The sequence below is a fragment of the Struthio camelus genome, chromosome 12, assembly GCF_040807025.1.
Source record: "Struthio camelus isolate bStrCam1 chromosome 12, bStrCam1.hap1, whole genome shotgun sequence".
In the NCBI taxonomy this organism is placed as follows: domain Eukaryota; kingdom Metazoa; phylum Chordata; class Aves; order Struthioniformes; family Struthionidae; genus Struthio; species Struthio camelus.
In genome coordinates, this window is record NC_090953.1 from 21,762,034 (window position 1) to 21,778,523 (window position 16,490).

The 16,490-nt window shown below is 41.1% G+C and overlaps 1 protein-coding gene across 1 annotated transcript; it reads right to left on the reverse strand.

Annotated features, from left to right (window-relative positions):
* Positions 1 to 1,046: 1,046 nt before the first annotated feature.
* CHRNB4 (cholinergic receptor nicotinic beta 4 subunit) lies at positions 1,047 to 15,308 on the reverse strand. The gene is made up of 6 exons (XM_009681545.2): positions 14,964 to 15,308; positions 10,302 to 10,447; positions 8,625 to 8,669; positions 8,392 to 8,501; positions 4,013 to 4,985; positions 1,047 to 1,872 (listed from the first exon to the last, which is right to left on the reverse strand). The coding sequence occupies exons 1-6, from the start codon at positions 15,016 to 15,018 to the stop codon at positions 1,732 to 1,734; spliced, it is 1,470 nt and encodes a 489-aa protein (XP_009679840.1). The 5' UTR covers positions 15,019 to 15,308; the 3' UTR covers positions 1,047 to 1,731.
* Between the last annotated feature and the right edge of the window lie 1,182 nt (positions 15,309 to 16,490).

The window sequence follows — 16,490 nt, forward strand, 5'->3', positions numbered from 1 at the left end:
TCGCAGAGGCCTCTTTCACCCTTCTGCCCTGTCCTGTATAGAGGAAGGGGACTGGAAGGGAGGATGACGGTATTACAACCTTTCCTTCTCCCAGCATATGGCTAAGGGGAGCTGCTGCTGCTGCTTAAAGAGCCTCCCCCACCGCCAACTTCTGTTGCTTTTTTCCTTATATCTTTCCTAGGCTGCAGTGCACCAGGCCATGATGCAGCGCTCAGGCCTCTGGGAGATCCCGTTCAGCACTGGCGCTGGTCTCCATCTCCAGGTGGAGGCACTGGGAGAGGTGGGCCAGGCACTGAGAGCAGGGAGCAGGGGTGGCCAGCAGTGCTGGGGAATTCAGCGTGTGAGCAGGGGCGAACCCCCAGGGAAAAAAGGTTCTGGAGGTGCCCTGAGCAGCTGAAAAGGTTTCAGTGTAGCTGGTTTGGCATGTCTAAATCTATGTGGTATCTGCAGATGCCTGAGGACGGTGATCCAGGTAGGGCCACAGCTCAGTTCTGACGTGGGCAAGTAAAGCCAGTGATGCCCTCAGCTGTGGCTTGTCAGAGAACGTGGGTTTGGATGTGCTAATCCTCCCATGGGACGGGTGACCTGACGTTACCCCCTTCTAGGCAGTGGTGGATCTTAACAATTTCTTCAGTAGTCATTAATTGTGCCTCTTAATGGTGGTAGAATTGCTGTGTCCTGACAATACCCCAACAAAGAGCTAAAGTTGTTTTAGCCTGAAAAATATCAGAAGCCCGGTTCTGTTTTTGCAAGTGGAAAGCTACCTGGAACAAGGCTGGTAGCATTGTTCTGTAGCCAGAGTCTTGGGCTCTGAACTGACTTCTGCCAAAGACTGTACAAGTACTCTGCACTTGCATAGCTAATTTGCTGAGGGTTATACTTTAAATCGCAATAAAATCTCCCCAACAAAACGTGAAGGTCTGTCTTTTGTAGTAGTCTTCTCTGCTAGATGCTTTCCTATACTGTTAGTCTTAGATTCGTGAAAGCATATATGACCCCCACTTACATGAGCTGTGAAAGTTGCAGGAACATTTCAGGACTAAATCTATATATAGGAGAATTTTCACATTTTATTTATATTTCATGACTGAACAAAGTATATAAATGTTTGTTTATCACATATTAATTTGGCCTCCATTCATTGATCTGCTAGCAGAGATGGCAAGATGAGAAACTTGATAGTGGCATCTCAAAAGTGGCTCTGTTTTTCAGTTCAATCTTAAACATCACATTCAAAGCAGCTAAACAGTAATGATTCCACCTGTAACACTCTTTAAAAACCGGACACAAGTAGGTTTGAGGCATTTGAAGGAAACAGATGTCATAGCAATAGCTTCTTTGTAATATGGAAACTGCAGTGTGGAAACTGCAGCATTCTGAGGAAAGAAAATGTCCTTCCTGAGGCAATGTATATAAAATACCATTTTAATAATAATCTGAGCTAGGATGGCATATTGTACAGTAAATGCCTTTCTCTGTAATATTTGGGCTTCAGATGATTGAAAAAGGGCCAACATATCACCAGAAGTAATGAAGTCATTGGAAAAAATAGTTGTTTTCTGGATTTTTCCTATCACAATAATCTAGGAGGTCAAATTCTACTTTCCACTTCCCTACTGTTAATCTGATGCAAGAGCAACTCCATTGACTTCTCTCTGGATTTATCAGAGGGGAACTGAGAGCAGAATGAGGCCCAACATCTACTTAAGCATTGCCAATTTTAAATGACAACTAAGGGTTCATGGTGGCAGTATGGTTTTGAAAAAGTGGCTGCAGAAATAATCCAACAGTGCCCAGGACACAAACAAAGACGAATATCCAGAGAAACAGCCTGTCCACTACCATGGCAACATACTTCCAATCTTCAATGACCTGGAAGAGAAAGCCAATTAAAGATATTAGCAGTTTGTCATATTCATCCCCCTTGTTTTTGCTGACACCGCGTCTTTGTATGCGAAAATAAAAGGAAACAAATCTCAAGGGTAAGGGAACAAATGGACTTCAGAGTTCAGGGAGGAATTTTTCTCCTACGACCGTTTTGGGCAGTGGAGAAAAATGACGTAAACATTTCTTGGATACATCAGGTACTGAGTGTGGTTGAGTGCCTTGTGCTGGTCCAGAAGAACTCAGAGTATAATACAGTTAAGCAAATGCTTACCTGAATTTTAGCTTGCAGATGCTATTAGCTTCAGTGGACAAAGAGGGACAATATTTAGTGCTGTTAAACAAGGTTAGCTTCAGAGTTCTTTTCTGATCAGCAGTCTTCTTAATCAAGAGTTTTAATGCATATTATTAATACTCCTACTTTTATTAAAATCCCTTTTTTTTTTCCTTGCATATGCTGTCTGTGAAAGTCGTAGGGGCCAGCCTTAGATTTCATTCTCAAACTGAAGTGACTATAAGCCTGTTACTATAAGGGGGGAATATTTTAATCTATTCATTTGCATCTCAGGAATGGTTATTTTTTCATCTCTCACTGATTCTAGTTACACATGGGACATATTCACCTGAATAACTTTACAGTGCTTCTCATTTATCTCATGTCTCATATCAGACCATTGTATATTTTTTTTTCACTGCACAGTTGTAATTCCCACTGCTGCTAATGGGAATTCTGCCCTTCTGAGATGAAACTATAGGAGATGTACAGGAGCAGTTGTTAGGAGACCATGATAATGAAGGAAAAGCAGAGCTGAAAATTATGAATCCAGAAAACAGTAATATGTAATATCAGAGGGCCCTGTGTAAAAAGCATTCAATTCATGTTTAAGGTATAAAATTCCATTGAAAATTGCTCTTATTCTCAAATGGATGCTGCGTGGATTCTTTAATATGCAACACATTCTTGCAAGAGTTTCTATGCTGTTGGAAAACTTTTGTCTGCGCTATGAATCTGCTTCTGTTCAGTCAGTTTCAGTATGCAAGCTCATGTCTAATGTTAATAGCTGATCTTCTTTATTTATATTGACAGTAATTTCAGTTAATAGAAAACATGAATGTCTCAGCAGCGTGCTCCTCAGGGGACTCCTGCCAGATCTGAAACCAGACATTCAGAGTTACTCAGTCTGCTTGGCTGAAGGAGGGAGAACACAGCAGGAATAGAGACCCTGAAGTCTGACTGGGATCTGGGACTGAGCAGGGTCACAGAGAGGACATATGAAGATGTAAGGATGATTTTTCGTAACCGCGGATGCTTGTCTAAGCAAAACTCTGAACTGTCTTTTTCCAAGCATTGTTCAGTGGGTGCTTATATCATCTTTAGTGTGTTAGCTAGTAGCCCATGAGTAGGGCATGTAAACAGAATAGCAGCAGGACTGCTTAAATGTGTCCTGGATCCAGGACTTTTCATGTCCAATAGAGAGTCTGATTTGGCTCAAATGGAAGAAGTGTCTCAGCTCTACTGGCATTAGGAATTTGATCCTACCCGTTGTTTGCCATGGTAGATTATGATAAGCAGCACCTGTTTCTCAATTACAGACAGGGATCTTAGCCCAGAAAGAGTGTTTGCAGAGGACTTCTTACCTATTTCACTAAATCTTCCTTCTATGCCTAATTAGGTAAATGAATGCTTGAGCTGCATGTCGATCATTTCTTGGTAACATGGCCTGGCTATGGGTTGTGTCACAGTCTCGTTGAAGACAATGGGGAAAAATATTATTAATAACATTTTCTGAACTGAACTGGAACTGAATATTAATTTCTTTCCCTGCCAAACACTACCTGCAGCATGGCTTTTTCAAGGTTATTTCACCACTTCCTGGGCAATCAACAATCTCTCTTTGTAGAAACAGCCATTACCTTTCAGGACAGCATTGGCTTTACCAAACTGTTTTTCCTTAAGTTCTTTTAATGACAAAAAATTGTATTATCTTACAAATTATATCTAGAATCTCCCTAAAAACTTTAAGATGGCTAGGGAGTTCAATTCTCCTTTCTAAAGAAGAGCACTGCTACAGGGAAAGACAAGGGATGAAGTTTAGGAAGATGGGGATGATTTCTCCTTTTTACTTACACTCTGGTCATTGTCATCTCTTTTCATGTGCTCTGCTATAAAACTGACTCCATCAATTGCTTCTTGGACTTCAGGAGAAAATTTCATGGTTGATCTTAACCTAAAATCTTGATGGCTACTGACATTGTCAAGAGTCTCTGTGATTTTCATATTGTATTTTTTGGCGGAGGCTGTATTCATAAAATAGGTGGAGTTCTTGTGCAGTTCAGCGGGGTCCATACAAAGATTCTCCGATCTTGTCTTTTTGTGGCTGCACAGCCTTTGCCGTGGAGAACTATTTTCTGGGCGCTTCATGAACAGATAGGCTGGGAGTCTCTCAAGGAAAACCAGCTTTACCCAAGGGGGCATAGTGTGAGTACTTGGGGATCTGTGGTGGACATTGAGTACACAGACACTGGTAACTATTGAGAATGTCACTAGTACCATTGTAAACATGAGATACTTCCCAATCAGTGGAACATCTAGAGATGTTGGAGGGACAATTTTGGAGATCAGCAGCAAGAACACTGTCAAGGCAAGCAACACAGATATGCATAAGGTCATCTTTTCACCACAGTCTGAAGGCAAGTAGAACACCAGGATGGCTAAGGATGTAATTAGCACACAGGGAATGATAAGATTGATGGTATAAAAAAGAGGTTTCCTTTTAATAATGAAGTCATAGGTCACATCGACATAATTGGGGTCCAAAGGGTTTACAGTCCTCCTTCCTGGGAGTGCTACAATATCCCATTCTCCACTCGGTGTAAAGTCGTCCATGCTTGCCATGGAAGTTCTAAGTACCATATCAATTTCTGTATGATCATATGTCCAAGACCGGAACTTTAGCGTGCAGTTTTGCTGATCAAATGGAAAATGCTTAACCTCAATCTTGCAGGCACTCTTGCAAATGGCTGGAGGCAACCAGCGAATGCTCCCATTATGCTGTACAATCGCATTTGTGTACAGGGAAACTTCATATGTACCATCCGCACTAGTGAAACGAGAGAAAAGAAAAAGGAGAAAAGACCAGCAAACATAAAGGAGCAAAGCATGATTTGAACAGAAAAGCTCTGGTATTCTTGGTCCTCTGGGCCTGAGTTGTTGCTAGGATTAAACCTTAGCAAGATTTCAGTTTTGAAATCTATAACATGATAGGAAGAATGGTGTATGCATTTCCCCAAGTCAGAGAATTAACATTTTGTCCGATGCTTTCATAAAACCATTATATAAGTAGATTATAAAACAATAAGCATGCATGTTGGTTTGATCCAAAGAACCCAAAGTATTTTATAAATATTTCTTAAAGTAAGTAACACCTCTGGAGGCTAAGTATAAATGAGATCATCCAGCATTGAGATGCAGGTACCTTTGGTCTGCAACACAGCCACTGCTAACTGCACACAGCAACAGTGCTAAATGACTTGCAGGAGGAAAGAAAGATGAGCAGTGTTAGTTAGAAATGCAGAGAGAATGTAGGCAGAGGAAATGTAATTATATGAATTATAATTTATGGCATCACTCCAGTTAACGTTTGCTTATTACAAAACCAGAACAGACAAGCCACAGGGTTCTTAGCCCACAAACAGTCTTGGCTTTGTATCTCCTCCGAATGCTGAACTTCCGCTAGGAGAGTCTCCTATGCTATGGTGGGTCATTTAATTCAGGGAGATTGTTATTGATCTGTAGTCATTACCTGTCCAGCGTTTTTGGACAAACAATATTTTAATAGTTAGTCACTTAGCCACTTTGTTAGACTGCAAAAGTGAGTTTCGAGCAGTTGTATCCCATGTGCTTTCTTTTTGATGAATAGATACTTCTGTAAAGAAATGTACATTAACTAAAGACAGTACATTATTTGCAGAAATACCAGACCAAACTCACCACAAGTGTAAACAAATAAAGTTCATCTGACTCTGGTTAAGTAGCAACCCTTTACTCCAGCGGAAAATTTGTGCCTTAACAGTTAATAATGAGTCTAATGAATCACTTATTTGTTAATAAGGCACCTTGAAAAATAGAGCTTTTTCAGTGCTAAGGCTGATTTTTCGAAGCAGGATGTGCTGCAGAGCCGGGCTCCTTGGCTATCTTGGTGCACTCCTTGGCCGCGAATGCTGTCTGCAGTTGTGCGTGGGAGCGTTCCTCGTGTTCTCCTTAGCGTGGCCTTGAACTCTGCCCGGGAAACAGCGCTTCAGCGGGAGAAAGTCACAGGGTGGGCGTTATCGTGTGATACCTTTCAGCTAAAATTTTAACTTGCAGCTTTGTACTAATGTAAAAAGCCAGTATAGCGAGGCTAAAATCTTCTTTCAAGAAGCCTTTTAAAATCGTTCCTTCCCCTTCTTGTAATCCATTAAATGGTACCATTTGGACATTAAGCAAGGAAGAAGCCAGGGAGGGGCACAATTTAGCAGAACAAGATTTGACAAGGCAGAGTACATCCTAATCCACTGGCTGAATTGTTTTGTGACTAATACAATAGTTGTTAGTATTTAAGTATTTCTTAAATCTGATTTCCAGCAGGAGGATTCCAGGGACTTAACTCAGTTATATATAAACTTTCCAGGTTTCCCATCTGTACGTGTTCATAAACCATCATGTCTTCAAGAATTCATTGGTTTTTAAAATATCTTGAAAGGAGTATATTTTAAGCTTTGGTTATTGTTTTTTTCCCCAAAGAATTGGTGTCATCTACTTTAAGACTTGGCTACAAGCTAAAAAATATTGGCACCTAGCTGTTTGTTTGAAAGAGGTACTGAGCTATGGTCTAGCTCCAAGCCTTTCTTTCTCTCTGTACTTTAAAGCACCAAGGTAAAATGTTGGCAGATTTGTTATGCATTCTTATAATTGATTTCTGAATGCTTTATGAAAATATAATGTAATATGTTTTTGAAAATTAATATTAACTCATGGAGTTCTGGTGCCTGTGAACTTTGTAACAGGTTGATGCTTTGGAGCCTGCGGTGGAAGGGGAGAACAAGGAATAAGAGACAAAAGTGTAGCTCAGAAAGGATGGGATCAATCTAACACAGCTCATTTGCTGTAGTTGAATATTCTTGCATACTCTCACAAAGGGTCTGGTTGTGCCTGACAAGAAAGTAAACCTAAACACGAAGATATTATTTGGTCTTTAGGGCTATTTAAAGTCTGTTTTTTCAACAAAGGTAGGGGCTGTACGGATGCCTCAGTGCTTCTCTACCAACGTGCTTATTATTCACCTACAATGATGCTTCCCAGGCCTCTGTAGGCAAGAAAGCTGGCACAGTCCTATGCCTTGCAGGGCTGATTTGCAGGTTTTTGCCCTTTAACCCCCACCAACTCCTCCGTACTCGCCTGAGCTTTGACACTGGCTGCTATTGCCTCCCTGCCTGGTTTACGTCCTTTTTACACTGGCACTGCTGGGGCAGAGACTAAGCATATGCGCTGGCTGACTGTGCAGAACTACCTGGGTTTCCCTGTCTTTTGCACTTATAACACTGTGGATCCTGCCATAGCTTGTGATGTGGCCTCTGGGCACTAGTGCAGTCTAGCTCCGTAGCACGCCTTGCTGTCCGGGAGCAGCAAGCCCAGAGGAGCCACTGGTGGGGGGGGTTGATCACACATCCATCTGGTCCTTAGCATGGCTCATCAGGGAAGCCAATAAATGCTGCTTGTTTTGGTTGTGCGTTTTGGGCTTCCAGTGCCCTAGACTGACCGAGCGCTGTGGTGTGGTCTTATCCATTATTACCGCCTCCAGTTTTGGTCCCGATTGTTGGAACCTGCAACCTGAGGCTAATTGTTTAGTACCTCAGTGTATTTTACAGAGCTACCCAGTGATCTCTGGGGAAGATTTTCTGGTAGACTTAACAGCCTTTTTCTTTCCTTCCCCAAACTGAATTTCATATTTCAACTCATACTAATACTTGAGAATCACCCCAGATTTTTGAAAGCATGGGACAGATAACAAGAATACGGTATTTTCTGCTGTTACAAGAATTCAAGTATATTCCTATTGCTCTAGACTAAATTTCCATTTGGATTCTAGATGTCTTCTCTTCTTGCACACATGACGAGTGTGTGGCTGTGCTTGTACTTACAGCTCAGGCTCTGTGTATAGCCTAGTTTGATGCAGACTTGTGACTCAGCAGTGAGCCTTCACGCAGATCCTCTGGTGTCTAATAGCTCACTGCAGACACACTCCAACTCTGCCAGGCTCTAACTAGAGCCCTGATTTTAGTGAAGTTATCTTTGTGGCCAATACCTCTCCGTCGGATAAATCTGATGGTGGCAAAAAGTTTCAAAATTCAGTTTCAGAAGTTTATCAGACCTACTTGATTGGTTCTGACGCTTGGGACTACCTGTTTCTTGTTAGATGGTTACAGTTTTTGTTCACTATCTGTATGAACTGCAGAAGTTTTACTTACTTATTGTAAAGTACAATGTCTGGCAGCCAGATGTGTTTTGCAGGTATTCTCAGCTTATTTACCCCATCATAGTCAGAGGGCTTCCAAGCCAAACGATAATCAATCCACTCCTGAGAGAAAAATTGTACAGTAGTGATGGGAATATTCTGACCAGCACAAAAAAAAACACTGTGACAGAGTGAAAGCAGTGATGTTTGCGATTTGCAAGCGCATGCCTTTGTGGGCTTGGTTACCTGATTCACCCAGACATTTGTAGTCATGATCTGCTCCCGTTCATTCTGCAGGAGAAAAAGAAAGAGAAAAGTTGTCCTCTAAAATGTTTCCCTTTATTGCAATAATAAGATTTATTCAGTTGGCTTTCAAGGATATTTCCAGTGGCACAAAGTGATTTTGTTTAGTGTATTTCAAGGCAGACATTTCTCTGTTTGCTGGTAAGATACCCAGTTTTGTGTGACTGCTGACAGTAAAAAGTAACCCTACAAGTGCATAGTTCCAAGTGGCCATTAACAGGGACAGCCATGACTGGAGTGACTGTGGCTACTTGGGAACTAGTTTTCCCACCCTGGGTTGATTTTTTTTGTGATTTGGCTTTGTATGGCTGGGGCTCAAGTGAAGGGCTGAGAGAGGAGGTCAAAGAGTCAGGAGGATTTCTGCAGGAAAGCAAGTTAATTCTCTGATGCTGAAGATACTTGATAGTCTTGCAGTTTATAAGATGTCTATATGTTGCTTTTTCCTGAAGAGTGGGGATACAGTGGGATAGGACTGAGCAGTGCCGTTCTTGATCCTTGCCGAAGTGGCTACTCTGATGAGGCTATTGATCTTTTGGGCCTGCAGGAACAAGACACCCCATTTTTTCTGCCCAGAATTGGCAGTCTAGGAGGACACATGTCAGTGCGTGCAGTGCATGGGGTGAGGAGGTGTCAGGTTCACTTCTCCAGGAGAGAGGGAGCACTTGTCCTGGAGTCGTCCGGTGTACGGGACAGTACCTACTGTCTACCTCAGCCTGTGCTTGTGTACGAAAGTGCATCTGTTTGTACAGCTTCCCTTAGCTTCCAATAGTGTCTTTCACTTTTCCTCCTGAGTTTCAGAATAAAAATTACATAGCGCTCTTAAACTTTGCAGCACTTTAGTCACTGGCCCATAGAAAAATGCTGGCAGGGAGGCAGCCCTCCGTATCCCCTTTTTCATCCAGCGAGAAAGCATCAGAGTTAAAAGCCTAGATTCAGGAAGTTATTCCTGCTTATGTCCTGGATCTTGTTCCCACTGCAGTTAGTGCTAAAATCTCTCTTGGCATCAAGGTGAGTATTTTTGCCTTGGAAGAACTGTTTAACCTATGTTCCCTTTGTGAGTGAAAATGTCTTTCTGACCTAGTGAAGTCAATGTCATTGAGTATGAGGAGCTGCTTACATGGGGATTGATTTAACCATGTTGAGCTATTCCACAACTAGCTTTTCTTTCCCTTTACAACATTTCACGGTGCTTTGTTGACAAGCCTGCAGAATCTGAGCAGGACCTCCTGGCTTGTTTTCAGACCACTCAACCACATTTCCTCAATGCAAACAGCAGAAGATAGTTTAGCATCACATACACAGTCCAGGATACATCCTGATCGGGTGTAACTTACTGTAGCTATACAGGAATCTGTAGAATGAATTTGGTGTTTGATCAATGGAATTTTATTGGATGGAGATCTGCTGCTATCCTTTATTGCTTAGGCTTAAATACATCTCCCTGTTGTAGCTGCATCTGATTTAAAGTAAAACCAAAAAATCACATGTATGGGCCCTCCCTACTGAATGCTGTTATGTAAGCTAGAAAATAATAGGGACATAGTAATACCAGTGTGTCTTTCAGTTAGACTTCTGTACAGATAGTAATGGATTAAAAGGAACAGCCTAATTTGAGCTTACCACACTGATGAGCTGTGCCAGTGAAACGTGCAGTTCTATAGATACCAACTGGGATGAGTTGACAGCTGGACGAATTAACTTATTGTACCTGTCAGGACTCAGTAGGTGGTTCATTAGCTTTTCTTCAGCATCTGCTGCGGTGCTTCCTGTAAAACATCACATAACAGGACTTCAGAAGGGAGATGAAGTGACATGATGTAGGGAGCACAGGATTCCTGTATATTGGATCATCTTCATGATCTAGGACTTTTGATTTTCTAAAGACTGTAAGTTTATGTGAACAGAAAGGTAAGTCTCTTGCACCAATATCAGTTCTACTGATCTTGACTGTCTTTCACAGAGCATAAATCAAGGCAGATTAATCAGAGGCCCCCCCCCGCCTTTTTTTTTCCACGATAAAATGTGAAACTCAAGTTGGTAGATATTTTTGGCAGTATGTGCAGAAACAGAAACTGGAAGCAAAGCACCCTCTTAATAACAGAAGGAGAAAATGTCAAAGATCCAAAGACAGGGAGTCTGACTGCAACTTCCCTCTTTACTGTCACAGGAGACAAAGGAGGAGTTGCAGGCACATGTACAAAACTGGAAGACTCTGATCTGTGTAGGGAAAAGTCAAGGTATGAGCGGCAGGATTTTATAATGATTGGAAGCTCTTTGGTAGCCAGTGATATTTCTGTTTCAGAATCATGTTATTTAAAAACCTGAGGCACTAATGTAAAAGGCAGCCTTCTGGTATGTGGAAGCAAAACCTGATTTAAGGACTAGGACAAATATTATGAATCTTAGATGGCCAAAGCTGGATTTCAGTGACTGCAGAATATAGCATCTGCAGGGTTTCAGATCGTCAAACAACCCTGAGCGTTCTCCATGGAGCAGAATAGCTTGTGGCACAACTCCAGAGGTAACCGCTTCTGTCCCCATGCTCTTGTTTGTGCTTTTTAAAGCCATTCTACTGGACTTTTCATACTAGTATTGGCCATGTTACAGAATATAAAAGGGTAAATTCTTCTCTGTTGACTATCTTAATAATTTCAGTGGTAGAAACAGAATCTATCTACCAATGCTCAGTACCACTGATAGCTAAACTCCTGGTAACATCCTGCCAATGGTATTGACCCTTTGCAGGAGACAGATTCTGCTGCATGTGGAGCAATTCTGTGTTGTGTGATGCAGCTGACAGTGATGGACACAGGTGTCAATGACAACAGATTCTAGTCCAGTTGTTAGAAAAAGCATTCTTCACGTATGTCCATCCCATATAAAAGGGCACCCAACTCCACCCTAAATATTGCAGAAAAGAGGAGAGGGTCCATACAGCATACTTGCTTCTTTACTCCCCAAAGCAGTTCCACACAATAAAAACCACTGGCCCTACAAGTATTTTAAATTCGTGATGCATGAATTTGGAGTGTTTCTTATGTTGCTGCATGAGATACGGAGAAAGACAGCTATCAACAGGCCAGGATCATGTAGGCAGCCAAAATTTGTGCGCGTTTCTGGAAGGTGTCTAGTTTCCGTGTGAACTGGGCAGTAAGCTGCTAGGGGGAACAAATCTCTCTTGAGATTTGGCACTTCTGAATGCCATTCATATTAAAAAAATATTATAAGAACTTCTTGTTTCTCAGGAGAGGCATGAAAGAAAACAGATCTAAGAAATGTTCATCTCTAAGAAAAGGTTTTGCTCAAGCTCTGGGGAAAGGTTGAGATAAGCACCAGATTTGCTTTAATTCTTTTAAGACCAGTGTGTAGTATGGCATGGGTAGCCCGAGTTTGGCCACACCTAACTGTAACATTGAACTTCAGAACTGACTTCTCAAGTACATCCTAAGCCATTTGGAAAAACAAATTCGGATGAATACATCTGTATTTGCTGGGCTGGGTTGGATTTGATTCACACTTGCCTTGTACCTCCCTGCAAGTCATTGTAAAAGCCTTAGTATCATGTGATATTTTAATACTCATTCATTCTCAACCTAAGCCTGCCCAATCAAAGGCTTATCAAGCTAGAGCTATGCTGATGCTGATCCTTGCTAAGCTGCAGACTTTGTTTGTTCTTGGGTATTGCAATGAAGATAGAGTTAAATTTGATGCTATGAAGAAAATAGGGCTGTACACTAGGAATCAGTTGTTCTGTGTTTATAAGGGTGGGTGAAAAGCCTTGTGGTTGCTCAGGACAGAATCTTGGTTAAAGGCATTTTATTGATTTCTTTTGAACAAACGTTCCCTCTGTGGCATATGTAAGTGACAGAAGTAGACTACTGTAATTCAGAGCCAAATATAAATAAATTGTCATTTGGCTTGTTTCACACAGTGGTGTTTGCTGCTAACAGAGTGAATTCTTGTTTGAATTGTTAAATAAATATGCTTTCACTGTGTTCCCATCTCTTTCTGTAAATATTCTAGTATATGCAGCATTTGCCCAAGCAGCCAACATGGAGTGAAAAACTGCAGAATATAAACTGCAGAAAGCCAATTCTGAATTTGTAATAGTCGTCATTCATTCTCTGAAGCCTGAATTTAATGGTCATGGTCATCTGGTCTGTCAATCAGAACAGACTGTGGGGTTTGTGTGTCTGACGAGAACAGCTCAGATTTCAGAGCACTGACCTCTTTCGATAAACTTTATGCAGATGAGTGACCACCCAAGACTAAATTATAAAATGATTTGTCAGATAATGAACCCCTTTAAGAAATGTTTTGCTGTTATGAGGAAAGGGTTCCTGGAATGAATTATTCTTTGTAAGATTGCTATCCTAGCCCAAACTTTGAATAACTTTTAATCATCTGAAATCACAATTTAAGGGCTCCTCTCTCATCTCCCTCAGATGCCTGTTTCCAACGCCAGTAGATGTCAGCAGTACGCTACCTCAAAGGCTGCTAGGTCCAAGCCATCCATAACCAACATGTAAAAATGAGTGCTTGAATCATTTTTATAATCTACTTTCCATTACCAGTCTACCTATTAACCAGATGGTACCTAATGAAAACAGAATTACTACGCATTCAAGTTCATCTTTATATGCATTTCATAATGTTAGTGTCCGTGTGTTTGAAAACTCTTTTTTCCCCTGGGAGTTGGAAGAAATAGAAACACACTTCTTTCTCTGGCAAAACTGTTTTTTTCCAAATAGTAGTAATCACTAGAAATGTTCCAGAGGGTAGACGAATGCTTTTAGACAAATAATTTTAACAAGGATGATGAAGCAGTTCTAAACTGGGGGTGCAGTATTTTTGTATACTGCAAACGGTAATAGGAAAAACATGTTGGGGTGGATCCTGAACTAGGTAAATTGTCTTAGCTTTGCTGAACACACTACACGTCTGCCCCCTGACAAGGAGAGCAAATTGCCGCATAACTTGCACTACATGTTTCTGCAGTAAGTTTGTTTTCTCTGCTGGGGTATAACCATCAAAAAAAAAAAAAAAAGCTTCAGGATTCATCCTGTTTCATGATACAGGAAGCAAAAACACAGACTTGATTGTCACCTGTGCAAAGTTTCCCTTTTACATGATATAATTTAAATATATAAATTGAAATAACTACTCACTCTGTGTTATGTTGGTTATTTTCAGTGTGTGATGACAAATATGTTGGAGTGATTTCCACAGAACACAATAAAGAGGAATATTGACAAATACAGGCAAGTGCACTATCTAAATTGTAAAACTTAATGCAAGGCCTATTTCTCCCGTTTTCCTACTGAGCATTGAGTAAAATGATTTACATAACCTCTTAGAACAATGCATGCTGATGTGGAATGCTTATTGTTCTAATGGAGGTGGTAATGAATTTACTATATTTTAAAGATTATTTTAATTTCCACACTACAATTGGTGCAAATAAAAAGGAAATACCAAGGAGTTTAAAAATGTGTAATCTAAAAATCTAAAGTAGGCCCTCACTCTTCAGCTGTTATAAAGCAGATGTTTTCTGAAGTTGGTTTTCGGTAATTGAAGAAGCAAAACAGCTGAGGGATGAATAAATAAATATGGGAAAGATGTGATTCTGCATCAGTTCACTTTCCGCCAATTTCAGTCTGTATACTTCAGTGGAGTCTTTCCCTGGGAAATGCACTATTTAATGCTGCTGTCATGTTGGCTAAAATGTCTGTAAGAAATCCTGGTGAGCTAAAGAAAATGTTCAGAATGTATGTTTGATTTTTTAAAGAATATATTTGCATATTTCAACTTAATTTACACACTATTTACATACTACTAATTAGACAATTAGGAGGTATGAACTTTGCAAAATATATGATTCCTAAAACTGGAGTCAATAATTGTAGAGGGCTGAGAGCCATCTCATTTATGGTTCATGCCACGCACTTTAATTTTTTTCACTCTTAACACAATCCCTGCTTTTCCCATCACAGATGAACCTGGGAGCATCTAAAGGAGCATTCTTTAGTGATTGTCACTGTCCTCTCCTCCTGTTCTGTCATTTTATGTCCAATTTGCTGTCTGTCCCTATCCGTCGTAGTGGATTTACTGATAACAAACAAGCCAGAAACGACACTAAATTAATTTCATGCGTCTTAAAGCCTGCAACCTACTGTGATGACAGTTACAAATGGTCTGAGAGCTTATATTCACACTCCCACCTCCTAGCCCCAAAAGCTATCATTATTCTGCAAACTGTATCTGAAAGAAAAGATCACTTACCGTTAAAATAAAAGGAGACCACTACAAAGAGAAAGAGGGTGTACGTATTCCTCATGGCAGTAACAAGAAGTGGATTACTGTTCTTCAGTAAAGACAGCTGGCGATAGGCTCTGCTGTCAGGGTTGCACAAGGAGGAGATGTAAAAGCAAACCTGAACCTTGGAGGTATTGAATCCCTGGAAAGAGACAGACAGTAGGAGCTGGCAGAGGCATTCTGCAAAGTGGAGTTTTCATGAGCATAGTGGTCCCTCCCCCTTTGCAGCTGTTTAAAGAGCTTTGTGGAGAGGAAAAGCACATAAGAAGAAGGAGCATAATGTGATAATGTTGAATAAGAGGAAATGAAGGAGCAAGCTAAGAAACGTGATCTGCAAAACACAACTGCTTAATTCCTGCTACTAGATAACATCTAGAAGGCTTTCTGGTTAGTAAGTGCAGTGGGTGGGGATAGCTGTGTGGGAAGAGCTGGAGATAAGTTTGTGCCATAAGCTCTGTTATGAAAGTCATATCAACAAATTATAGCCCTAGCAGGGGCTCATTTTCTATGTCAAGAGAAAAGGTTGATTCCCTACTTCCAACCGTTTTCCACTCCCAGTCCCACACTCCGTGTGATCTGTTAAAACTAGAACTCCAAAAGCCTTTTGGGAACAGGAGGAGAAAAATGGGGAATTTGTTCTCATTAGCATTTGACCGGGATTTTGAAAGAAAGCTAAAGCAGCCTAGTGAAAAATAGCAGCAATAGTCATAAAGACGCTCCAGAGGAGCATTAGAGAAGTCCATGGAAGTCGTCATTCACAGCTGAAGGGTTCATCAGGATATAGCGTATCCTGCGTTTGGGACATGCTGTGGGTAGATAAGCGTAGAAGGAAGGGAGAAGAGCTTACGTGCCCTGTGCAAGCACTGTAAGACAGACTGAAATTCCTAGGTAGAAAACAGATGCTGATCTTGTAAATATTGTTCTGTCTCCATGCTGAGATTGCTCTCTGCTTTAGTTGGCTGCAGGATGCAGTTCTGCCCTCATCCCATCTCCCAGCAGTCCAACTCCACTGGCTGGGATGGAGATATTCCCGATGTACACCAGAGTACTTTATGTGTCTGCCAGACTGTTAATCTTTACTTCTGCATCTCGCACAGTTACTTTCTGACTTGGATTATTTGGAGAAGTTAATTTACGGCTGTTTTTAGGCAAGCTGTCAGTGTAATGTGGAGCAATTCGTTACCTTCTGCCTAAACATTTTAGCAACTGTCTTTTTCCACTAAGTAGCCCTGTTTGTTGTAGCTTTGCTGGCTTTAAAGGAGCTGCCATTAGAGACAGCCCAACAAGAAAAGAAACTCTACTCCAGTTCTAGATATAATCTTCCTTTACTCCTCTAAACAGTCTGTTGAGTGTTTTTGGCTCATCTGTGTAGGGGAGGAGAATGGATTCAGTGAGATAAATGGAAGAGCACTGACTGCATGGATAGAACAAGCTGCTACGAGTCAGCTTTGAAGAAGTGGCTTGTGCTGTTGCTTTCCCTTATTCTGAAAACTT

Coding starts and splice junctions, on each gene's coding strand:
- CHRNB4 (XM_009681545.2), bottom strand. CDS start 15,018: ATGAGGAATACGTACACCCTCTTTCTCTTTGTAGTGGTCTCCTTTTAT. Junction 8,670..10,301: donor TGGCACAGCTCATCAGTGTG/GTAAGCTCAAAT, acceptor TTTCTCCTGCAG/AATGAACGGGAGCAGATCAT. Junction 4,986..8,391: donor GACATTGTACTTTACAATAA/GTAAGTAAAACT, acceptor TCGTTTCACTAG/TGCGGATGGTACATATGAAG.